The following is a 25,024-nucleotide window of genomic DNA, read 5'->3' as shown; positions in this document are numbered from 1 at the left end:
AGCAGATGGGGAAGGAGGAGAAAGATGGGAAGCCAAACACCAGATTGTGATTGACAGCGCTAGGACCCGCCCCCTGGTTCTGATTGGTTGTTTCTAGGTATTAGAGAAGGCAGAGGTGCTCGAGTTTTTTTTTTTTCACATACTGTCAAGCTGACAGTTTTAACAAATATATGGAAAACATTTCTTTGTAAAAGTTGTTACTTTTACAAGAAAAGCTGTAAAGTTATATTTACAAAAATATGTTTTTCCGTATTTCTTAAAATTTTCACCCAATGGTATGTGTGGTATGGAGACAAATAACTGTGAAAAAATTGACTTTTTGTACCTCCTCTCGATCAAAACTAATCAGAGCCAGGTCAAAGGTATTAACACTGTCAATCATGCTTGTATATGCACTGCTCAATGTCCAAATAGCGGAGAAACAATTTGCAGTTACAGGAAAACTGTTTATCCACCATCATCCGCAGCTGTGCTAAATAGCATTAGCATTTGTGGCAGGATAAGTTGTGGTGAACCAGCTGCAGCATACATGAGATTTATTGACAGCACTAAGCCCCTCCCCCTGGCTCTGATTGGTTGTTTCTGACTGCAAGCGACAGTAACAAACATGTCAAAAATATTTTTTAATAAAAGTGACAAGCCTGACTGTTTTTGTTTACAACGCAGGTGAAGTTTCCCGCCCTTTCCAGCGAACCCGTTACTATGACAACACTTTAGCGGCCCTGGTCCGGGCCGGGGTTCGCCTGCTGTGGAGCGATGGCGCCGAGGAGAGCGCTGGGTTGTTGGCGGACCTGGCCAAGCTGGAGCAACGTAAAGGTCAGGGCATCGCGGTGCCCCTGAAGGTCAAAGGTCAGCGCAGGGAGCAGGCACTGCAGATGTACCTGAGTCTACCTTCGGTCAGCCATGTTCACGCTCTCAACCTGCTGCACAACTTCAGCTGCGTCGCACAGCTGATGAACGGGTAAAAGTTCTGACAAAACCGGGACGGGTCCAGCTGTCAGGGAGTGGCACCGTCCCTTTAAATGGATCATCTATACGTCTATCCATCTGTTCATCCGTCCGTTCACCTCTGTTCATTCTCACATCTGATCATCAGTCCGTTCATCCATTAATCTATCTGCTTATTCAACTAACCATCCATCCATCCATCCATCCATCCATCCAGTTTTTGTTGTAGATGTTCACCTCTTTCTTTCTCCGGTTGTCTGCTCCTCCATCCATCCATTGGTTCAGTTATTCCTCCGTTCGTCTGTCCCCTTATTCATCCGTCTTCTCATCCTTCTATCCATGAAACAGTTTACCCCTCATCCATCACAGATTCATCAATCTGTGAATAAATCAATTTATTTATTCTATAATTGAGTCAGTAGAGAATCTGGACAACTCATGAATGTGTCATAATTCTGTATTTTCTTCTCTTGTTTTTTACTTCCAGCTCCGTTGAGTCGATCCAGAAAGGCGGCTGCATGAGCCGATCCAGAGCCGAGGAGATCTACCGCTTCCTGCGTCGCTCCTGTGACTCCGCCCACTTCACCAAAACACCCAAAGCTGGAAAAAACGGCTAGAGCCCCGAAGGAGACGTGTAGCCCCGACATCGATCTGTTCAGCAGCTTTGGCAAAAATATCGAGGCTCAAAAGTGCAACAATTCAATAAATATTCTGAAAGTAAAAACCTGCATGGGATGTTTAAAACAAAAAATATTAATACATCCATTAAAATTTAAACACATCATGAATTTATGTTAAATTTCATTTACATTTAATATTCTGCTGATTATATATTATTGAATTATTGCACTTTTGTTCCTTGATTTGCTGATTCCAGTTACTGTGTAACTTTGTAGAAATTCCTCAGTGAGCGAAACGCCTCATCTTTTGCACAAGTTAAAGTAAATCAGGGGTGTCCAAACTTTTTGTCCCAGGATCCAAACTGTTTAATTTTAACTACTGGCAGGCCTCAAAATTTATCAAATAAAAGGTTTTACTTACAAAATAGTAAAAATGTTATGAAATCTGTACATTAAAACCCCAAAACATAAAATGAGGCTTTGGATTGTTGGATCATTAAAAGAAAAACTATTTTAAAAATTGTTTTCTTGTCTTGTGGTTACGGCCGAACAAAATAATTACAAGGGCCACAAATGGCCCCAGGACCTTACTTTGGACACCCCAGGGTTAAAAACACAAACCTCAACATTAAAGTAGACAAAATGTTTGTTTTTTTCTTAACACTAAGATCCTTATCAAGAAATCTAAAGCACACTTTTGTCAAATAATGTGCATAAAAGTACAATAAATAAAATTGTTATTTTTTGTGATTTGCATTTTTATACTTGTAATATTGCTTCTCACCGCTAGAGGTCAACATCTACTGACGTCAAACTGCTTTAATTTTCCACAATTAAAACTTGTGCAAACCGTCTTAGAAAACAAATCTTTATTATTTTTTTTTAAAGATCTACATTTGGATGGCTACTTTGGTACAAAGTATCGTACAGAATCAAGCACAGAATACAAAGCAGCATTCGACAGCTAAAGCAATCCTTCCAACTTAAAAAAAAAAAAGCAAAACAAATTACAAGAAAGATTTACAAGTCATTCTAAAGCCTCAACAACAATCAGCAGCACTTTCACATTAATGTACATTATGTCCAACACAACACGCACCATCTACATACAGGGATATTACTTGTTTCTGCATGATTATTGGGAAATTTAACCCACATTTAAGCTCTTAAGTCTCAACATTCATCCAGTATAATCCATGCTATTCTGTAAAATATGCAGGTATGTAAAAAGAGCAGCTAATGGTGCAAGTGGGCGAACGTAGCTGGTCTCCTGCTGCCCCCTTGTGGACAAAGTGACTTCTGATAACAGTTTTCATTTCTTCCAACCCAACTCTACTCAACACAGCATTCAGTGTTTTTAGTAGTTACTGCAAAAAAAAACAAAAATACATTTTGTCTTTGTTTCTTCAACCATTCTTGTGGTTATTATAAGGTGCTTCTTTAAAACACAGACTTACGTTTGATTTTATCTGAGAAAATATCCAAAAATATATTTATGTTAACACAACGAGGTTAAAGTCACACAAAGCCAGCCGACCTTTTAAAAATACTTTGGGAACGTTTTTGTAAACTATTCTCCGTTATTGCAAGATGCCAGATAATCATGATGGTTTTGATAAGTTAAGGTCATAAAAAATGACCAGAATAACTGCAAAGAATTACATACATGCGGTCACTATCTGACCTAGATAGTAGGGATGCACGATAAATATCGGAACCAACATCGGTATCGGACAATATCTGTCAGATATGAACAATCTGTATTCATTTAACCCCCCCAAAATGTGTTGTAAAAGTGGTAAAATATAGATATCTGTAAATATTAACATCAAATATGGTTATTGGCTCATATTTTCATATTGATGCATCTTTACTAAACAGCATTATTGTTTTTAAACTTGTTTGTAACAATTACAGTAACGATACAGTATGGGTGCACCGATTTATTTTGGGTGATCGGCGATACTTGCATGTAAAGCCGATCTTATTTCAACCGCACGTTTGCAGTTAACAATAGTCACCTCACTGTTACAAACTGCTACATGTACCAACATTTCAGACAAAAAAAATAAACATTAGTATCGGAATCGGCTTTTTTAAAAGATACAGATGAATTACGAGAAGCTAACTCCAAACTGCTAAACACATAAAAATTAGTGGAAAGCAATGCTAACCGTTAAGATGACTGCAGAATTGATGTGCGTTTTTTATTTAAAGCTCCATGATCGGCCTAAAAACTGCAATCGGTGCACCCTTACGCTACAGTTTGCTAATAGAACTATTGTACAAAAGCATGGGTGAGAAAAGAAGCCATATATACACACAAATTCAGCTTTTAGTTTAAAAAAAGAAGTTTTTAAATACCACAGATGGATGGAGAGGTGAGTATCAGCTAACCTGCGCCTTACATGCTGGTCGGCTGCGGCTGCAGCTGCACGGCGGGCGGCTCAGAGTTTTGCATGCTGCATTCTTCCTCCCGTCGCATGTATATTAAAAACAGAGTCACAGTGGCGAAGGTGGTGGCGTTGACCGGGAACGCGCGCAGCAGCGTGGACGTGAGGCCGCGAGTGAATACCCGGTACCCCTCCTTCTGTAAGCTCTGCCTGACGCAGTCCGCGATCCCGCTGTACTTGTTGACGCCGCCGACGCCGTCGGCCTGCAGCCGCGACTTTATGACGTCCACCGGGTACGTGGAGAGCCAGGAGGCGATGCCTGACATCCCGCCGGCGAACAGCAGCTTCGGAATCATGTACGGATCCTCCGGCTCGCAGCCCAGCGAACGCGTCAGGACGTCGTACGCCAGGAAGTACACGCCGAAGCCGGGCGTCTCGCGCAGCAGCGTGGTCACCATGCCGCGGTTGATGCCCCGGAAACCTTCCTTCCTGTAGATTCTCACCAGGCAGTCCAGGGAGTTCTTGTACATCTTCCTCTTAGACTTCTTCTCGCCGGTTCCCTGCATCTGCATGCGCGTCTTCGCCAGCTCCATCGGGCAGCAGATGACACACTGGATGGCTCCGGCGGCGGCGCCCGCCAGGAACTGGTTGAGGGGCGTGTCGCGGCCGAGCCTCCGCATGGCGTTGCCTTGGACGCCGAAGACAATGGCGTTGATGAACGTCAGCCCCATCATTGGAGAACCGATGCCTTTATACAGACCGAGCATCTGTGCAAAAGACAAACAAAGAGGTTTTCCTTCACCTGGGTTTATAAGAGAAACATAAAACGAGTCTAAGACGGGGCGTGCTGTGGTGGCGCAGGGGGTTAGCGTTAGCACGCCCCACGTTTGGAGGCCTTAGTCCTCGACGCCGACGTCACGCTTTCGACTCCCTGTCCAGGCGACCTTTGCCGCATGTCTGCCTACTGTCGCAAACGAGACGAAGACGTGCAACAGATGAAGACATTTTAACAGTTAGCATTACTTTCTGATAATGTTGCATGTTTAGCAGTTTGGAGTTAGTTTTTAAGCAATGTTGTTTTTTGTTTGTGCTTAGCATTAGCTTCCACTACTTTTTGAGTTTGACAGTTCATTAGATTTAGCAGCAATAGCAGCATTGGCTACCACCAACGTAGTAGCTAACTATTGAGTTTGCTAATGTTTGGTGGTAGCTAGCTTCCTACTGGCAATAACTACTGCCGATTTTTGTGCAAACACTTATTCTCCATTACAACCAAGGCAGCGATTTTGAAGTATGTCCACCAGAAGAAAAAAAACAACATTAAGAAAATGTATATGGTTTCCATGGTTCAACATATGTAGGCTATGATTTGACAAACACGTTCATCTAATTGGCTATTTTAGTGTAACCATCTAGAAAAATCAGAAAATATTTAACTGCCCAATCATGCCTTATTTGACACCAAAAAATATTAATCTGTGGTAAATATTAGCAAATGTAGCTCAAAAATAAATTCTTTTACATCTCGAATTTTTCAAACAACTAAACTCCTGGGAACATCTTTGCTAGTTTAGGTTCTTTAAAGATTTTGCTGAAAATCTCTGAAAATCTTACATTAACTTACAATCATGACTCCAACTAAATGCAACCAGGTTTCGAAGTTTTGAACCAACTAGAAGTGAAACGTTAAAATCATAATTCCACCATGTGTGAAAGCGATGAGACCAAGCACACGCCACGAATAGCACAACAGTCCAAAGCCTTATTTAGCTCACTGATCCCAGCTGGAAGACACTCGTCTCTCTAAGGTGGGGCTGATGCATGTAATCGCAGATGGAGCTGAAACTAGACACTTAAAACCCAAGTAGGATAACAGAGAGGACGACACTTACCGATTCTTGGCGCACAATCGACTGAAAGCAGTGCAAAGTCCCGCGGTAAAGAGGTTTGTCCACATTTTGTACCTGAAGCCGCACCTGGGGACGACAGAGCTAACGTTAGCGGAGTGTTTGACAGACACAAAATAAAGAGCACAGTGACTACATATCACTGAAAAAAACACACAATCTTACCAAGTAATTTTGGTCTTTTTTATAGTGCAAATATCTTAGTACACTTGAAATAAATTCTAACTTTTTAATAAACAAGTCTTTAAAATAGCAGAAAAAGTACTTCTGACATTGGTAGATTATTTTACCTATAATACATTTTTCTCAATGTTATAAGTGAAACAATTTGCCAGTTTAACCAGTACTTTTTCTGTCAATATTAAGGAGTTATTTACTTAAAACTAGCTTCAAAGATCTCAGTGCAGCTACAACTAACGAGGAAATATCTACAGCAATAGATTACTTGAAAACGGGTAAAGCCCCAGGCCCAGATGGGCTGCCAACAGAATTTTATAAGAAATGTAGAATATCTACAGGTGAGAAACTTTATTAGATCATCTCAAAATCAATGTGAGTTCATCCTTCTGATGTCCACCTTGGAAATCAAAATGAAGAATGATTGCTTTAGAAAAGGAATTATCTCCAAACTACATGGCATGTTAGTGGAGGGATCCTCCGAGTTGTCTTTATGGAAGCTCAATGCCTGGAGGGAGGATTTGCCTTCAGAGGACTGGGCTGGGAGAAGGCGTGTGCTGAAGCACAAACACAAACTACCAATACACGCCTCAAAGTACTGCAATATAATTGGCTAATGAGAACATATGTGATGCCAGAAAAGCTTAATAAGTACAATGGTGCCATCCCAGACCAGTGTATTAGATGAAGAGAAGGGAACATTCTTCCATTGTATCTGGAAATGCAAGAAAGTTGCACAATTCTGGAGGGAGATTAAACAAGCTCTAGAGATTATACTAGGTATAAAACCAGTTTTTGACCCCAAATTGTTCATTCTAGGTTTATATCCTGACAGACATCATATGTCCAGAAAGATTATTAGTGCCATGGATTTGTGTTTACTACTTGCAAAAAGAGTCATAGCATTCTCTTGGAAGAGTACCAGTACACTAAAATTCAATAACTGGATTAATGAAATATAAACAACCTTACCAATGGAAAAGATTACTTTCATTATAAAAGGGAAACTATCGCTATTTCAAAATATTTGGGGTCCTTTTATGGAATATATAGAAAACATGGATATGGGTGAGTTATAGTTGTGGTTGGTCCCCTGCAGTGTCCTAAAATAATCTTCTTTATTTGTATACTTGACTGCTTTACTTTGAATTATACATTCGAGTTTGTTTTCTTTTTCTCATATACTCTGTATGTAATAAGTGCTGCTCTAAAAGATCCCATAACAACCTGGCATGCAAGGAAACACAAGTTGAATGTTGGACAATAATTTAACTACCCTGGACTTTTCCTTTGATGTGAGAGCGCACAATGTTTTTCAAACATTGTTGAAAAATCAATAAAGATAATGTTGGAAAAAAAAACAAAAACTAGCTTCAATATCTTACTGAAAACTTACTTATAAGTTAGCTTTCATATTAAATGTACTAAGATACCATTTTTCCATAAAGCTCCCCTTATAAATGTTAATTAATCTCTTAACACTTTCTAAATAATTAATAACCGTTAATTATTAGTTGTGAGAAAGTGATGAAACCAACTAGTTTCTTGTCTCACCTATTTATTTTATTACACTAAATGTTTCAGACTACTTTGAAAGCACAATAAGCATTTGTAAGCTTAATTTTTTTTAGCATATATTAACAGTTATTAATGATTTAGAAAGTGTTTACAGAGCTTTAGTCATCTAAAGTTGCACAAGAAACTAGACCAAAAATACTTGGTAAGGTTGTGTTTTGCAGTGTACAAAGCAGGGAAATAAGCAGACAATCATTCGTTTGAGGGGTTAAAATGCTTATGGGGTGCAACATTACCGAGTAAAACGTTGAGTAAAATAATAAAAAGGAGAAAAAAAGGAAATAAAAATGCCTTCTTGGCTTTTATATTTCTATAGCTCAAGACAGGACATTGGGTGAGATAAAGAAAGACCTGGACCATACTTACTAGGTCACATTTCCGTGGAGAGGTTGTTTATTTCTCTCTCTCATCTACAACACAGTGACACTGTAGCTGTTAAAGACAGCCGCCCCGAGCCCCAAGCAGACACCGGCTCAGGGAGAAACGACATCAAACAGCAAGGTGTCAAAAGAACTACAACCAACATCCATTCAGCCTCTGAAACAAGCTGCAACATTAACATTCGCCTTCATGTGAAGAAGCTTCCTCACCAGCGGACGCTTTTCCAGCACGGAAATATTTACTTTACGGCGGCTACGTTCACACTGCAGCCGGAAGTGGCAAGAAACAATTTTAATTTATTTATTTATTTTTGCCTTAAAGCGAGCCGTAGCCGATTTTTTATGGCAGTTTGAAGAACACAAATTGGATTTTTTGATTGAATATGTGACTCTAAATCCATTACACATCTGATCGGGTCGCATTCATCCGAACGGAACCTCATTGATTCTCGACTATTCTGCGTCCTGAGACGCGCAAACATAAATAAGAAACAACAACCATGGCGGACAATAATGAGGATCAAGTTGTGAATGTGATAACTTTAAAATCGTAAGTTATTGGCATCCATGTTTACTTCCGCAAACAATGAACACTTCTTCTTTTCAGCATTGCGCTGCTCGCTAGCAGCTAGACGTTATTGCGCCCTCTACTGCGCATGAGGGACATTTCAGGTCTTTTGAGTTCCATACAAGTCGCATATTTGGACGGATTATCAACTGGAAAACTGCCTGGATGATCCCCCATAAATATTTAATCGTAAATAATGTGAAGGAAATGTCATTTAAAATTCTTTATAAAATTTACTGTGCGGGAAAATTTTAAGATACTGTCAGTCCTCTTTTGGCACCAAACTTTGGAAGGAGGTTTATTAATAACCATATTTTAACGTGTTTTTACTTAAGTTAGGGAAGTGTTTCATTCCGTTTTTCTAAATTCCCCAGAAAGGATCCTACATTTTTTTTATATAATGAATTTGCTCATTTGTTTTGCTAAATTTTACATTTATATATGCAAAATTACCAATAAAGCGCCTCATTTTATTAAATATATGGAGCTATATGTTAAATCAATAACAGTCCACTAAGGAAAAGGCTCTCAGGATAATTTCTATATGTAAATACTTTGTATACTTGTCATTTATTTAAATTTAAAAAGTCACATTTGGAAAAAATGACTAAAGAAAATACAAATAAAATCCGTTTTGGGTCACTTCAGGCTGTAGTATGAACATATCCTATGAGTTACTGGATTCTTACAAAACGCTGCCAATATTCACACACATTCTCTGAAGTAAACACAGCTGACCGGAAATATTATTTTTTAGGGTTTTGTAGAAAATGAATAACTGGGTTGGATTAGGAAGTACTGTCCCGTCCTTACAGGATTTTCTGGCCCCAATTTAGTGAAATATACCCTAAAAGTAAAACATACATGGGAAAAATAATTACAAATTTCATCCTTATGTCGAAAATGTTTATGTTCTGTTATTTAAAAAATGTAAATTCAGTAAATTATGTTTATTGCCTAACAAAGGTGAAAGAAAATCAAAGGAAGGAATTAGGAAACACCCACCTTTACAGTATCGAATGGATGGCCGACCAAAACACCAGCAGCACCTGCAAAAAAATTAAACTTAGTATATACAGGAGTATATCTGTGCACCGATTGTAGTTTTCTGACTTCCTGATTAAATTTTGTTTTTCAGAAGAATCACTAAATACAGCAAAACAAGTACGTCCAAGCAGAAAGCAAATAAATCTCGACAATAACTCTGCTTGGTTTCTGTATAATATCTGGGTTTCAATCTTTGTTTTTATGATGGTTGTTGTAAATTGTGAAGCACGTTAGTCAACTGCAGTTGTTTTAAATGTGCGACAAATAAATTTGACATCGACTGTGAATCGACATCGGCCCCATTTTGTCCGATTTAATCGAACTGTAGTTTGTTCTTCTAGAAAGTCCGGTTCATTTGGGACGGTGTGAATTAAACCGCCAACAACTCGGACCGCTCCAAAAGCAGGAAGTGGATCACAGAGCAAGGCATTCTGGGTAAACACAACCAGAAAACATGCTAGCTTAGTGCTAGCAGGAGAAATGGCTTGTAGTCTTTTACAAACAACCAAACAAATCCTACAAACATTTTTGTTTACGTTTGTTAATTAAGGAAGTTGGATTCTGTCTTTATTTGGGTGTTTTCATGTCGTTTGTTTCAGCGATTCTTGGTAGTTTTCCCCTTAATTTAAATCATTCTTCAGCTTTTCATGCGATATTAATATTTATCTCCTGTTCTGACACAAAAACCGTAAAAAGCAAATTATTTTTCTTAGGATTGGAGATAATATTTGTGCAAATGACACCAAACAGTGACATTTTCAAGCAAATCTGTTTTCATTTTGACATTTAATCAAGCTTCATCACATATTTCTGCAGCTGTAAATCTGTTTTTTATACATTTGTGGAAGCCTTTTGTTTTTTTGGCTCCCTTCGCAGCCCGACCAGCTGTTGAGTCATCAGTTGGTCGCTGCACCTTTAGCAGAGACGTCAGTCGTAACGCGGCCCGTCCTTGACTCATGTCAATGACCCCAAAACTCAATTTTACAGCAATTATCTCCGTTTATGGGCCAAAGCACACTTTGAAAACGAAAACATGCGTAAAAATGAACTTTTCTGATCGACGGGAAGGTTTAAATTTGTAGAAAAACGTTTGGTTTTAACTCGCTGACCTTGGTGGGCGAGAAACATTTCTGACAAAGTTAATAAAACCCTAAGTGGGTCATTTATAAAACATCATAAGTGAGTTATTACAGGCAGAAAAAACAGACGCTGCACTGCAAAAACAACATTTTACCAAGTATTTTTGGTCTAGTTTCTATTGCAAATATATTATTACACTTTAAATAAGACAAAACTAACTTACAAGTAACTTTTCAGCAAGAAATGTCATCTTTTCAAGTCAATAATTCCATAATATTGTTTGTATTTTAATATTGATTGTATTTTACTATAAAACAGGCTCTAATTGGGGTTTTTTTCTACAAACTGCAGTTGAACATCTTGTAAAGCTACTTGAGAAGTCTATTGTTGCGAAACAAAACAAGCAGAGAGATTTAAAAAGGAGCGGCAAAAACAAATGATGTGGATTAGAAATGCTTGTCAACAATTCATGGCTTCCTCCAGAACAAGTTACTCTGGAATATCGTCTCTGCTGCCAGGATATTTAGCTGCTAGCATAGCATACAGGAACAGTCTTCAATCAGAGGCTTCTGCAGATTCTCTGGAATACTGACTGCTACTGGAGCTCCTTCCTGTCCACAGCGTCACCACCCAAAACGACTCAACATTTTATTCCCCTTTGGGGTAAATAAAGTATTTTAAATGTAAATTGGCACACTACATAAAAAAATTAAAAGAAATCGATTTTAATCTGCTATTTTGTGAAATTATATTTTCAGTATAATGTTAAAAAAAACTAGGAAGCTAAGCCCACCCACTTTTGTTTAAATATAAACTGAAGGAATTTAAAATGTTTTATTTGTTCACACTGTCTTTTCCTCTTGTCACATCATTTAAACAAAATCTCTAAACCGTTTGAACACAAAAACTGGCTTCTCAATTAAAAATAATGTCTGAATTGAATCTCTAGACTGAAATATTTGCATTTCTATTATTAACTGTTGATTTTGTTTAATAAGCTGCCACCTGCACCTCCCTCCAAACTCTTTCCAGATGTTTGCAGCACAGCCTTGAGGGAAGAACAGCTGACAAGTTTCCCAAATGTTCCTGTTGCTGCTTTTCAGTGGAAACCAGTTTACCAAGAATGAATGAACTCAGGACTCCCACAAACTTCCCAGATTGCAACTTTTACGTAAACATTTAGCAAAAAAACATCAGCTTTATTGTGTTCTTATCCGTCTCATGAATCCTGAAACGCTGAGCTGTTCCTCAGCTTCTCGTTCAACAGTGTTGACATCTGAATCCACTCTGATCATCTATAATTCAACATCTACGAATTAATTATCCAAAGTTATTTGAGGCACAATTTGTGGGCTAGAATGCAAAAGCAAAGACTTTCTTTGGGATCTAAACAAAATCCAGTTTCAGAACCACAAGTTTTTAAAAGCTGTTTTAAGATGCTCTAAAGGCCAAAAAATTTAACTTTTCTATAAAACAGATACAATATAATCTTTGATACTGTCTTGATAAAAAAAAGCAACTATACTGTTTACTCTAGTTTTGTAGAGCAAATTTAACCCAGCACATGTTGGCAACAATTTTCTCCGTACAGTACGCCTGTAATGTTGAGACATGACACAGGAAAAAACTAAAATATTGTATTTTTTAAGTGTACATTTGTCTGTGAGTTTTTTGTCAGTCACTTAAACAAAAAAATAATTAATGTATTGAACTAAAGTTGTCCAACTTTAAAGTTAAAAGACAATCTTTACAGGAATTTCAATGTTGGACTGGAACATAAGAAATAATCTGGAAGCTAAAGCATAAGTGTTCAACTCCTCCTAGTGATTTTCAGTAGTGGTAAGCTAATTATTTTTGTTCTCGTTTATGCTTACTTGCTTCAAATTAATTTAATGAACAAAAGTTCCCAAACTTTAACGTTAAAATGCAAAATTTTCAGTAGAATCCAAGATTTCAATCTTTTGGATCATAAGAAATAATCTGGAAGCTAAAACACAATAAATGTTCACTTCTTCCCATTTATTTTCAAACAGAAAAGTAATAGTAAGCTAACCATTTTGTACACACACGTCCTCTCTTATCCTACTGATTAATTTTCTTTGTTTGTTTTCTTTGTTTGTTTTTTTAACCGTTTGAAATTAATTAATAAAGTAAACGTTTCCAGTCAATTTTCTTTCTTATTTATCCAATATTAGATAAATATGTGAATAAACTGGTTGCATAGTTCTGAAGCCAATCCCTTGTCCTTTTATTGTGCAACTCCCCAATGTGTAATGAAGATGACTAATGGTCAGTCAACCCAGGACAGAAAAAAATAGGAGTATTAAGTCTATTAAACTCTGTGTAACCTCTAGAAAGATCAGAGTGCTGGTATTTCCTAACGCAGCTGCTGGGATATTGGGAAACAAACTGGGAAACAGGCTGGGAATCAGGCTGGGAATCAGGCTGGGAATCACCACCACCAGTCTCTGAGCTGCAGATCCCAAAAGTTGCATCCGGGTTACTACCAGCCTAAAATAAATCAATAAATTAACAAATACCTGCTAATTCACAGCTTCCATTTTATTATCATCACTCCCTGTTGTTACAAAAGATGATCTGGATCCGGAGGTGTGAGACTCGCAGCTCTTCCTTAGATTTTCCAGCTGAATGAGTTTCCTGCGATGGAAAATCACCGGCGCGGCTAAAGCTAATGCTAACCAGCTATGCTAACTCACCGACGGGAAAAAACAAACACACTCACCTCCCACACATCCAGCGGCGAAGTCTAGGGCCATTCCTTTAGTTAATTAACAAGTTGGACGCTTTCACGTGGATTTAAGCTGTAATTCAGAATCAATTATAAAAAATATATATATAGTTGTGTTTGGATCTGATTGAAACAGCAGATTTACCCCCCGGCTCGGTGGTCAGCCAGGCTGGAGAAGGTAAACAGCTACTATCGCTAATGAAACCGGCTCTCACTTGGAGTAAATCGTCTTAATTTGTCCCGCTTACTAGAGCTGCTCTCCCTGCCAGACCTTTCTATTTCTGTACGGCGGCAGAAGGCGGAGGTGTGCCCTTTTTAAGGCGGCCCAATCGGCTTACTTGCAAGCAGACAACTCCCCTAGCGAGCCCTATCCACCCCCCGGATCCATTGGCTGCAGCGGCTTAAATGGGGGTTAAAATTGTCGCGGCTGATCCCACAGCGTCAAAATCAACAGTGTTATCGCCGTGGTGCCCAGCAGCTTGCGTGAGTTTGCGAAGGAGGACGAGAAGGACGGTCTGCTGCAAACTGCGTGACCCCTGAGCAACGTGAGCTGCAGGACACTGGGGCAACACAACATCAAAATTACCCAGAGCCACTTCAGCAGAAAGGATTCACAGTAAAATCATCCACAAGATTATTGGAATGTTCTTGAAAAGTTTAACTATCTTTTGTAATTAAAAAATAAAGGAGGCAGCAGGGGCGATTCTAGGATCTGACTTCTAGGGGGGCTGAGCCCCCAGCAGGGCTAAGACCCATGAGAAGATAATCGTTGGTGCTGTTTTCTAAATCTGACTGCTTATTTACATACATTCACAAACAAAATTAAGAGACATGTTGTAATTACAAAACACAACATTTTGTACTGAACAACTACAAAATAATATTCAAATAAATAAAGCCAATGCTGTACAAAATTTCCATTTATAAATATCACAAAAATAACAATAAATTAGGTCAAAAAATCAAACAAAATGGGTGTCAATCACCTCGGCTACTTTTGTGCTGGTTTGTGCAGCAAAATCTTTTGTTTGTGCTGCTATCATTCAATTAATACAATATAACAATATAAAACAATTGTTTTTATTGTTTTATACTTGTGCATATGTATTAATTGTTTTTATCTTGTAACCAGGTTGCTATGTATTGCAAATTTTTTGCTCAGGTCCCTCTTGAAAATGAGATCTAGATCTCAACGGGGTTTACCTGATTAAATAAAGGAATAATAAAAAATAAATAAAAATTCTAAAGATATTAAGAAAAATGTTCTCTAGGGGTCAACAGAGGTCAACCAGCCCCCCCACCCCCTCTTCAAATCAGGCGAAATGGGTGTCAATTAACCCGACTCCGTTTGTGCTGGTTTGTGCAGCAAAAAGTTTCGTTTGTGCTGCTATCATTCTAAAGATATTAAGAAAAATGTTCTCTAGGGGTCATCAGAGGTCAACCACTCCTATGGCCCTGCTCACATTTGCAAAAATAAATAAATTTGGTGTCAATCAACTGTGCTTCACAAGCAAAAATTTTGGCTTGTGAAGCTTTGGCTTTGAAGATATCAATTACAGTTTACATTTCTTGATGTCAAGCGTTCTGGTTTTGCTTTGAACATATGACTGAAAATTTAAAGCAGAGAAGCTTCACTTATTCTGTTATGACCAACTCATGATCACAATTGTTTACAAATGACTTTAATTTTGAATATTGTTTTTTTTTGCACAGATGAGCTGTCTTATACTGTACTGAAACAGTTACAGTTTTGGAAAATATGTAAAAAAAAATACATTCCTTTTATGAATCTTGCATACTGCAGGTGCAAGTGGACAAACGTACCGTGATGCACTGCTATGAAGTATTGAAAAGAAGTGTTGATGATAACATTGACCTCAAAAAGGCTGAGTAGATGCCAAGCACATGTTTGGTTTTATTCTTATTTTTTGTATTTCAAAAGTACAGTTTGTCTAATACCATACCATACCAACTTTATTTATGAAGCACTTTATACACCGACAGGACCAAAGTGCTACACATAATCATAAAATACAATGCAATTATAAAATAGAAAAGATCAAATATAAAATACATATTAATATACAGACACAATAAAACAAAGCAAAACCTCTCAGATTGTGCCAAAAGCCAAAGAAAAAAAAGATGGGTCTTAAGAAGGGACTTAAAAACAGCGAGAGAAGAGGCCAAAGGAAGATCATCCCATAGCTGGGAGCTGCTGCAGAAAAAGCCCGGTTCCCTCTGAGCTGCACTTTGTCTTTAGCACCTTCTGAAGCAGCTGATCAGCTGACCTGAGGGAACGGGACGGTGTGTACGAATGTTACAGTTCAGACAGATAGGGAGGGGCGAGGCTATTAAGAGCTTTAAAAACAAATAAAAGGATTTAAAAATGAATCCTAAAATGAACTGGCAACTATCCCTGTTGCCATAAACAATAAATCAATTAATCGCACCATAAATTAAAACTATCGACCTCATTGTAATTATCGGCTTTATTCTTATTCTTCCGGCCTTTTTCTCTTTCTGTTGATGACACTGAATGAAAAAAGGCTCAACTCCGGCGCTCCCCACTGACATGTCCCTTCTTCATGCACACGACACGATCGTAGAGCTGTCGGCCCATTTTCAAAACCTGACAGACCAAACATTAGCCGACAGAAATCCTAGGTATAACGGTTCGATCGGGTTCGGTCCTGCCGTGTGGTGTCCAGCAATGGGCACAAAATAATGGCTACAAGTTCAGTTAACTAATTTTAAAACCAGGCATTAATCAATGCTTTACTACAAAACTCATCCATGCGTTTATCTTTAGTTGCATTTATTACTGCAACAGCATCTTCACAGGTCTGTCCAACAATCAGTCAAACAGCTGCAGCTGATCCGGAATGCTGCTGCTGGCGTTCTCACTAAAACCAGGAAGATAGAGCACATAACACCAGTTTTAAAGTCCTTCCACTGGCTCCCTGTAGCTCAAAAAATAGACTTTAAAATACTCTTGTTAGTTTATAAATCACTGAACGGCTTAGCACCACAATACATTAAAGATCTGCTGTTGTTGTATCAGACTTCTAGACCTCTCAGGTTCTGGTTCTGGTTCTGCTCTGCATCCCCAGAACCAGAACCAAACGAGGAGAAGCAGCTTTCAGCATCTATGCACCACAAATTTGGAACAAACTTCCAGAAAACTGTAAAACAGCTGAAACACTGACTTCTTTTAAATCTCAACTAAAAACCCACCTGTTTAGGATTGTATTTGAAATGTAATCAATTACAAATTTATTGATGGATCCTGGCTTAATGTTGTGTTTTGATTGTTGATTCTATGTTGCATTGTGTTTATGTGTTTGATATGATGTAAAGCACTTTGAAATGCCTTGCTGCTGAAATGTGCTATACAAATAAAATTTGATTGATTGATTGATTTATGTCACGTTAGCGAAGAACAGCTGAAAAGTTACCGGGTTTCTCCTTGTCATTTCTATATTCTTTGCAGGAAATGTTGAATAAACATTAATGTTGTTTCCACGTATCATCTGGGTTGCGCCATGTCAGCTGTTTGGGATTCCCTCTGTAATTTCCCCTCAAAAGGGCAATCCGCGCTTTCTAATTGGCTACCTGTTCATTGGCTACGATAACAATATTATCGTTTATCGCAATAATTTTTGAGGCAATTAATCGCTCAGCAAAATTTGTTATCGTGACAGACCTACTGGCAACCAGTGTAAGGAAACTAAAATAGGGGAAATATGGTCAAATTTTTGTGTACCTGTTAAAAGACGTGCAGCAGCATTTTGTATCCTCTGAAGCTGGGAAATATATAAATCATTGACTCTTATATAAAATGCATTACAGTAATCCAGCATTTGTGTGGTCACAGTGATGCATGGATTACTGTTATGTCACTGGCTAAAGGTTTGGTGTTTCATGGTCGTCCATCCTAAATGTCATCAATTCAGCAGTAAGTGGGGGCTGTCATTACCTTAAAGGTCTTGTCCATGGAGGCGGACAGCAGCAGGTGGCTAACGTGAGGCAAGGGGCACCACTGCGCCGTGATGACTGCCCCCTGGTGGCCTTCCAGGCTCATTAAAAGCTTCCTGGGCGTCCCGGATGATTTGGGTTTTTCACCAAGGTAAGGCTTCACTTTTGGTGAAACATCAGAGAGAACTGGACCTTTACTGGTTGGATTCTCCAAACTTTGTTCTGGGTGATTCTCAGGGCATTTGGTTTCCTCTGATTGTCTCTGTCTCTTTGGGATGTATGGTCTGACACCAGGGAGGGAAGATGGCCGCCTTTTAGCGGGATTTGAACCATCAGCGATACTTTTTGAGAAAGTGAGACAAGCAGATCTGTCTTTAAAATGTTTCCCTTCGTTTCCACTATGGTTTTCCCAATCCTGGTGTTGTTTCTTTGGGTAAACATACAAGAAAGAAGAGCTACTTTGTCCTAAAACTGTTTCTGAACCTGCAGGTCTGGGCTTCACATTAACACTATTAAATCTAGACGGGTCTGATTATTCTTCCTCCTTCTGATCGCAGGACTCATCCTCATCCTCTGAATCATCATAGGTCACCAATGAAGACATTTTCACCTGACACTGAAAATAAGGAAACAAATATAATTTTCATTAATTCATCTATGGTCCAAATGCGGCATCTAGTGGCCAATTCAATACCTACAATTACAACAACAAAGATAAATCAGAGAAAGAAACAAGAAAATGTTTAATTTATTCATTTAAACAGGACATGCAAAGGATTTTGCATTTTGTTTTCTTTTAATTATAACATATATACCAAAGTGGACGGATTTGTTACCAACTAATAAAGATATCTAAATAAATAAATAAATAAATCACCTTAAATGCAGCAGCATAATCTCACACTAAAATAAAAAAAAATATTTTAATACGTTTATTCAGCAGGCCTGTAATGATAACACATTTTACTGGACAATAAATTGCCCCAGAAGTTACTGGGATACATGATAATATTGTTGTTTTGAGAGCATTTTCAGGTAACAATGCTAGTGGCATAATGTGGGGTGCACCTAAAAATGCCACCACAGTATTTAGTTTTTATTTTATAATTTTGAAATTTTTTCAGGTACAATTTCTTCTATTTTCTAAAGAAATATATATATTAACAAATTACATTTTGTTTGCAGTTCGGCATGTCAATCTGCCTACATTTATAGTGCTTCCCTGAGGTGGTGACAGGAGCGGTAGTGGCGAAGCGGAACCTTTGTTTGGGGGGCGTTGCTTCCAGGTTGGTTTTGGAATGAACTTCCGGTTTGCCCTAAACGCAATCTGGATGCTAACGGCAGTGCTACGATCTTCATTGCCGACTCCTGTTTATTTGTCCTCCAGGTCAGTATACGGTAAAGAAAAACATCAAAAGTACCCTGTAAAGATGTTTACATATTAGTTGACCAGAATATATCGTTCAGTCACGGCTTTTTTGCATCGTTTTGTCAGTTTTATCAGGTTATGGTAACTTTGACAATATGCCAGCTCGCTCTGAGGGCCGTTATATCTTAACGTCTCCATGTTGGGTCGTTATATCTTAACGTCTCCATGTTGGGTCGTTATATCTTAACTTCTCCATGTTGGGTCGTTATATCTTAACTTCTCCATGTTGGGTCGTTATATCTTAACTTCTCCATGTTGGGTCGTTATATCTTAACGTCTCCATGTTGGGTCGTTATATCTTAACTTCTCCATGTTGGGCCGTTATATCTTAAGGTCTCCATGTTGGGCCGTTATATCTTAATGTCTCCATGTTGGGCCGTTATATCTTAACGTCTCCATGTTGGGTCGTTATATCTTAACGTCTCCATGTTGGGTCGTTATATCTTAAGGTCTCCATGTTGGGCCGTTATATCTTAAGGTCTCCATGTTGGGTCGTTATATCCTAACTTCTCCATGTTGGGCCGTTATATCTTAACGTCTCCATGTTGGGCCGTTATATCTTAACGTCTCCATGTTGGGTCGTTATATCTTAAGGTCTCCATGTTGGGCCGTTATATCTTAAGGTCTCCATGTTGGGTCGTTATATCCTAACTTCTCCATGTTGGGCCGTTATATCTTAACTTCTCCATGTTGGGCCGTTATATCTTAACGTCTCCATGTTGGGTCGTTATATCTTAACGTCTCCATGTTGGGTCGTTATATCTTAACGTCTCCATGTTGGGCCGTTATATCTTAAGGTCTCCATGTTGGGTCGTTATATCTTAACGTCTCCATGTTGGGTCGTTATATCTTAACGTCTCCATGTTGGGTCGTTATATCCTAACTTCTCCATGTTGGGCCGTTATATCTTAACGTCTCCATGTTGGGCCGTTATATCTTAACGTCTCCATGTTGGGTCGTTATATCTTAAGGTCTCCATGTTGGGCCGTTATATCTTAAGGTCTCCATGTTGGGTCGTTATATCCTAACTTCTCCATGTTGGGCCGTTATATCTTAACTTCTCCATGTTGGGCCGTTATATCTTAACGTCTCCATGTTGGGTCATTATATCTTAACGTCTCCATGTTGGGCCGTTATATCTTTACGTCTCCATGTTGGGCCGTTATATCTTAAGGTCTCCATGTTGGGCTGTTATATCTGAACTTCTCTGTGTTTAAGAAGTTTTATTTTGCTTTGTTTGAATGATATTCAGTTAAAAGGCAGTAAAGCTTTGTGACAGTTAATTTGTCCTGTCTGGTGCGCGTGTCATGAAGGTGTGAGGGGGGTGATGTGTGAGGTTTATTGTTGCCTGAGAAGACAAAGTTTTATAAGACAGTGGCAATGTAAAACATTAATATTGTGTAATATTAAAGGTTTGTTTGTTAACAAATAAAGAAAACGCAATCTAGATGCTAACGCCAGCGCTACGATCGTCATTGCTGACTCCTGTTTATTTGTCCTTTAGATTGTGTCATCACTGTTACAGCAGTCCTGACACCCGGGACCTGCAACAATAATAATGCAAGAACATATTCTTAAAGATCAATAAACTTTAAATTCTACTGAATATTTACCACTATATCCAGAAGACATTTAAAATTTTAAAAATAAATAAACAAAACAACAAATAAAATGAATTATGAAGTGTTTGTAAACTGTTCTTGAAATGAAGGACTAGATGGGACCGAAGCACCAGACTGAGGAGTTTTGTCATCCAGTTTTTGGTAGAAAGAAATCACGCAAATGGAAATTATTGTGTTTGTTTTAAATTATCATGCGTGTAGCAGACCCCCCACCCAAATGAAGGATTTTGGCTTTACTGATGAACAGCCTGGTTTATTGAAATAAACCATAAGTTTCACCGTAAGAGCTGTTGCACAAACACAAAAAGACAGCGTAAGATACAAAACATGCTCTTACAATCGTAACGTTTGAAAACTGAAAACAACGTTCATTACTAACATCAACCGATTCAAAAACTATACCGTATAAACCAAAAATCACAATTCAATTGATCAATATTAGAAATATCCTATTTACAAAATAAACATAAATATAGCTTTCTGTTGTCTTACGCACAGTCCTGATACTCGGTTACTTTTAACAGTAGAATGGACACCAAGCATGGTAGTTAGCTTTAGCTTTGCAGGTTGAAGTTTGTAGCTGTTTGCTTACTCCTTCACTGACAAATGTGCTGTCCTTTTGTGTGTCTAATAGTGCATACACTAGTTGCTCTTTAGATGGGGTTTGAACTGTGGACACCCATAAAGGAACAATCATTGATGTGCTGTTTGACTTACCAACCTTTGTAACATTGACAGCTGTAGCTGCCGTGGTCTCATCTGGAGTGCAAGCTGCGTTGATAGAGCTGAGAAGTCTTTCCTCTGTTTTATAATTCTCATCATGCAGACAAGTTGGATGCCTTTTTTTTTTTTTACAAATGTCACATGTGTTGTGATAGTTGCAATCCTTAACATTATGTCCCACTTTCAAGCATCTGTAGCAGAGTTTATTATCCTTAATATATGTGCGCTTCTCCTCCAAAGTCTTATTTGAGAAGTGAGGGCATCTTGACAGCTGGTGTTTTTCATCTTTGCAAAACAAGCAGGGCATCTTTAATTTGCTGTCTGCTCTTTCTTTGCTGTTTTGCACCATGGTTTGGGTTGTGAAAACTTGTGTGGATCTATTTGATTTAAGGTCCATTGTGGTTCCTTTCTCATAGGATGAGGTGCACGAGTGAACAGTATATGGCGAAGTAATTGGGTTGACTGCACAGAACATGACCAGTATATCAGTAATCAGTAATATAATTTAGACATGGTGTTTATATAGTGTTTCTATATAAAACATATGTGGGAGTGAGTCATCAGTCTGCTCCATGGTCTTTGCAACTTCCATTTTTAAAGCTGGATTTATCCACCTTAAATTTATGGTGCACTGATATATTTGTACTGTAAAACTGGACTGAAAAGAACTGAAAACGTAGCTCTGTATTTTAATCAGTAACAGAAGTTTTAAAAGTGAATGAGATTTTAAATTATCTCTTGCCGTGTTTCTAGACATTGAAGGAAACGGGGCATTTAACAAATATTTTTTATAAATACCATCTTATCTTTCAGTGATGAACAAATGTCCATCCTTTCATTATAATATAAAAGATCATATAATTTTTATACATGTTACTAATCTGGACACAATAAAAATTAAGGGAAAAAGCAATATAGATAATCTTAGTCAGTTTTATTTTTATTTTTTGCCTAATAGATGATATTGTTGTTATTTTTGCCCCCGTTTTATTTATTTTTCTGCAGGCTGAGGTTGATGCTGCTGTCCAGCTGCTACTGAAGCTGAAAATGGACTACAAACAGATGACTGGTCAGGACTACAAAGCAGGATGTCCACCATCAGTGAATGATGCTGCGCCGAACAACGGCCCGGCACCATCCTGGGTCAGAAAAACACCTCCATGGAGGAGGAAAAAAATACCCTGAAGCAGGTTAACACCTCCTTGGAGCAGATAAACAACATCCTGGAGAAAGAAAAGATCGCTCTGAACAGAACTTTAAAGGAGGATAACACCACCCCTGAGCAGAAAACCGACAATACAACGGACCTTGGCTAGAGAGACACAGAAGCTCCATGGCATCTTGATAGAAGTGGGCATAATATCCATTGAGAGATAGTCTCTGATTAAAGGAAATGAGGAGCTGAAGATTCAAGATATGAACATAGAGCAAGCTGCACTGAAAAGGACAAGCTGCTTCGGGAGAAACATGAGGAATTACAAAAAACTGTTGGACGTAAACAGAACCTTAAAGGAGGATAACACCACACTGGATCAGAAAAACACCACCCTGGGGTAAAACACAGCTTTGGAGGAGGAAAATAATACCCTGACAAAGGAAAACACAGCCTTGGAGAATAAAAGCAACTCCTTGGAGCAGAAAAACTCAGCCTGGAGAATGAAAAAACTGCCCTGGTACAAACAAGCAACGTCCTGGAGAAAGAAAAGATCGCTCTGGAGCAGAAAATCACCACACTGGAGAAGAAAAAGACTGCTCTGGAGATACAAATAGGATCAAAAATGAGTCAGAGCAGTAAGGCTTCATCTTCTGATTCAGAGAATGAGAAAATACAACGAACCTTGGCTAGAGAGACACAGAAGCTCCATGGCATCTTGATAGAAGTCAACATGATATCCATTGAGAGACAGTCTCTGATTAAAGGAAATGAGGAGCTTTTTCAAGCTGCACTTGAAAAAGACAAGCTGCTTGGGAAAAACATGAGGAATTGCAAAAAACTGTTGGACGTAAACAGAACTTTAAAGGAGGATTACACCACCCTGGAGCAGAAAAAACACCGCTCTGAGGCATTAAAATACAGCTTTTTAGGAGGAAAACACTGCCCTGAAGCAGAAAAGTACTATCTTGGAGCATATAAACACCGACCTGCAGCTTGAAGTGGAACAGCTGCACAAAAGACTGAGGGACACAGTGGAACAGCAGAACCAGCAGCCATTTGAAGAGAAAACCCACGAAGCCAGCCAGTCGGTTTCAGACCAGCCACAGAATCAGCCGCTTGTATGCAGACGTGGGACCGGAGGCTTCTCCAATATACTTCTGAAAATGTACCAGACAGGCACTCTCAGGTACTGGGTTGAAAGATGGTTCTTCTAAATTGTCAGGTTTGACACCTATTAAAGACAAATTGAACAAACACAGAAAAGACAAGAGAGTTAGATTCTTTTTGATCTCGCGAGGAGAACGGACAGAGATGTGTTTACAGTTACAAATCTCCAACCGCTCTGAAACACATTTGTCCGCTCCTCTCTTTTTATTACTTTCAGAGTCCCTATCACAGAGAACACTGCAACTCTAAGGGGTGGGGACAAAACATTTCATTACTTAGTTGCAGTGCTAATGACGATCACTAACTAAACACATGTTATCTTGCATTAAGACACAGAGTAAAAACAGAACAAGTCGTACATCTTCAAGGCGACGGTTCTACAGCTATCTAACAGTTCAAACGAAGAAGAAGTTCCTGCTGAGCAATAAACCCCGTGAGCACGGTTATCACTCTTCTCTTCAGGGAGGCCCTCTTGTAAAAAGGAAATAAAGTAAATCAAACAATACAGAAACATTCTTTATGCTGAAGGAAAAGAAAACAATAAAGGCATATAAGACGGAACATCATATAAGTAACACTATTGTTATAAATGAAACAATAAATATATGATAATATATATACATTTCACCTAACATAAATAAAGAAGTGTCATGAGGGCTCCAAGCTTCATGCTTGATCATCAGGAGCAGAAAAGATTGAGGACAACAGGACTGCGGAGCTTGACACCTGGGGCCTGATGGCTGAAGAGCTTAATGCTTGAAAGTTGTTGGCAGGAGAGCTTGAGGCCCGCAGGACTGCGGTGCCATGGGAACTTGAGACCATCGTACTCAGGTCTCCTTCATCACCAGACGATTCCTTTGTCGCCAGGTCATCAGACACTTATTTATATTATGAACTCTAGTTTTTTTGTTTTAGATAGGCGTCGTATGAGGAGCTTGGGGCCAGCAGTGCCGCCAGCGCCAAGTTCTCTGTCCGGCATTACAGACCTGCAGACATCATGTCCCTCCAGCCTCCCGGCCTGCATCCAGACTTTCGTCGTGGGTCCTGTAGGTTTCCCCGCCAATCTCCAGGGCTTCACAGCGAGTCCCGTTGGGATCGCTATGAGGTGAGATCTGCTAAGTTACTGATTAGTTGGCAGGATTTTTTTAGACAAGCATTACTATTTTTAAATGTTATTAATGAACTTATCTGTTTATTTTTATGTCTTCTGTGTAAGGACAAACATTTCTGTTTGGTGTTTTGGTTCCTCCAAGAAGCCAGTGGTGAAATCTAACTTTTGTTGTACAGTGATTCATTATTTGATCAGTTTATCAGCGTGGGACAGTTTTGATTCCTGAACTGTTTGGAGAGTGAGAGTGTTTATTCTGTTTTTTTACTTGGATACAAGAAGACTTCATGTCTGTAAAGTGGGTTGCTTTTGTTCCTAGAACACTTAATTGTGAAAAAAAAGTCAGATATTTGTCTTCATCACATTTTTTGTTTACTTATAATCAATGATATTGTTC

At 38.7% G+C, this 25,024-nt stretch overlaps 2 protein-coding genes across 4 annotated transcripts in view; one reads left to right on the top strand and one right to left on the bottom strand.

Annotated features, from left to right (window-relative positions):
• The window catches only part of fancm (Fanconi anemia complementation group M), a 44,261-nt gene extending 42,304 nt beyond the window's left edge, over positions 1-1,957 (top strand). The window contains exons 23-24 of the mRNA XM_014469599.2: positions 667-961; positions 1,436-1,957. Of these exons, the coding sequence (XP_014325085.1) occupies positions 667-961; positions 1,436-1,565 (425 nt within the window). The 3' untranslated portion in view covers positions 1,566-1,957. The remainder of the gene's footprint in view (positions 1-666; positions 962-1,435) is intronic.
• Positions 1,958-2,420: 463 nt separating this feature from the next.
• On the bottom strand, positions 2,421-13,958 carry slc25a29 (solute carrier family 25 member 29). Of its 3 annotated transcripts, XM_023352663.1 has the most exons (5): positions 13,590-13,958; positions 13,439-13,517; positions 9,574-9,617; positions 5,854-5,937; positions 2,421-4,728 (listed from the first exon to the last, which is right to left on the bottom strand). In XM_023352663.1, the coding sequence occupies exons 2-5, from the start codon at positions 13,470-13,472 to the stop codon at positions 3,973-3,975; spliced, it is 918 nt and encodes a 305-aa protein (XP_023208431.1). In that variant the 5' UTR covers positions 13,473-13,517; positions 13,590-13,958; the 3' UTR covers positions 2,421-3,972. The 3 variants fall into 3 exon arrangements, with proteins under 3 accessions (XP_023208431.1, XP_005801326.1, XP_005801327.1); XM_005801269.3 differs by having other exon boundaries at positions 13,439-13,958; XM_005801270.3 differs by having other exon boundaries at positions 7,987-9,617; positions 13,439-13,598.
• Positions 13,959-25,024: the final 11,066 nt, after the last annotated feature.

This window comes from Xiphophorus maculatus, chromosome 19 (genome assembly GCF_002775205.1).
Source record: "Xiphophorus maculatus strain JP 163 A chromosome 19, X_maculatus-5.0-male, whole genome shotgun sequence".
NCBI lineage: Eukaryota > Metazoa > Chordata > Actinopteri > Cyprinodontiformes > Poeciliidae > Xiphophorus > Xiphophorus maculatus.
This window is presented reverse-complemented; position numbering and strand designations above follow the sequence as displayed.

Coding starts and splice junctions, on each gene's coding strand:
- slc25a29 (XM_005801269.3), bottom strand. CDS start 13,472: ATGGCCCTAGACTTCGCCGCTGGATGTGTGGGAG. Junction 5,938..9,573: donor ATCCATTCGATACTGTAAAG/GTGGGTGTTTCC, acceptor TGTCGTCCCCAG/GTGCGGCTTCAGGTACAAAA. Junction 4,729..5,853: donor CGATTGTGCGCCAAGAATCG/GTAAGTGTCGTC, acceptor TCTTTTGCACAG/ATGCTCGGTCTGTATAAAGG.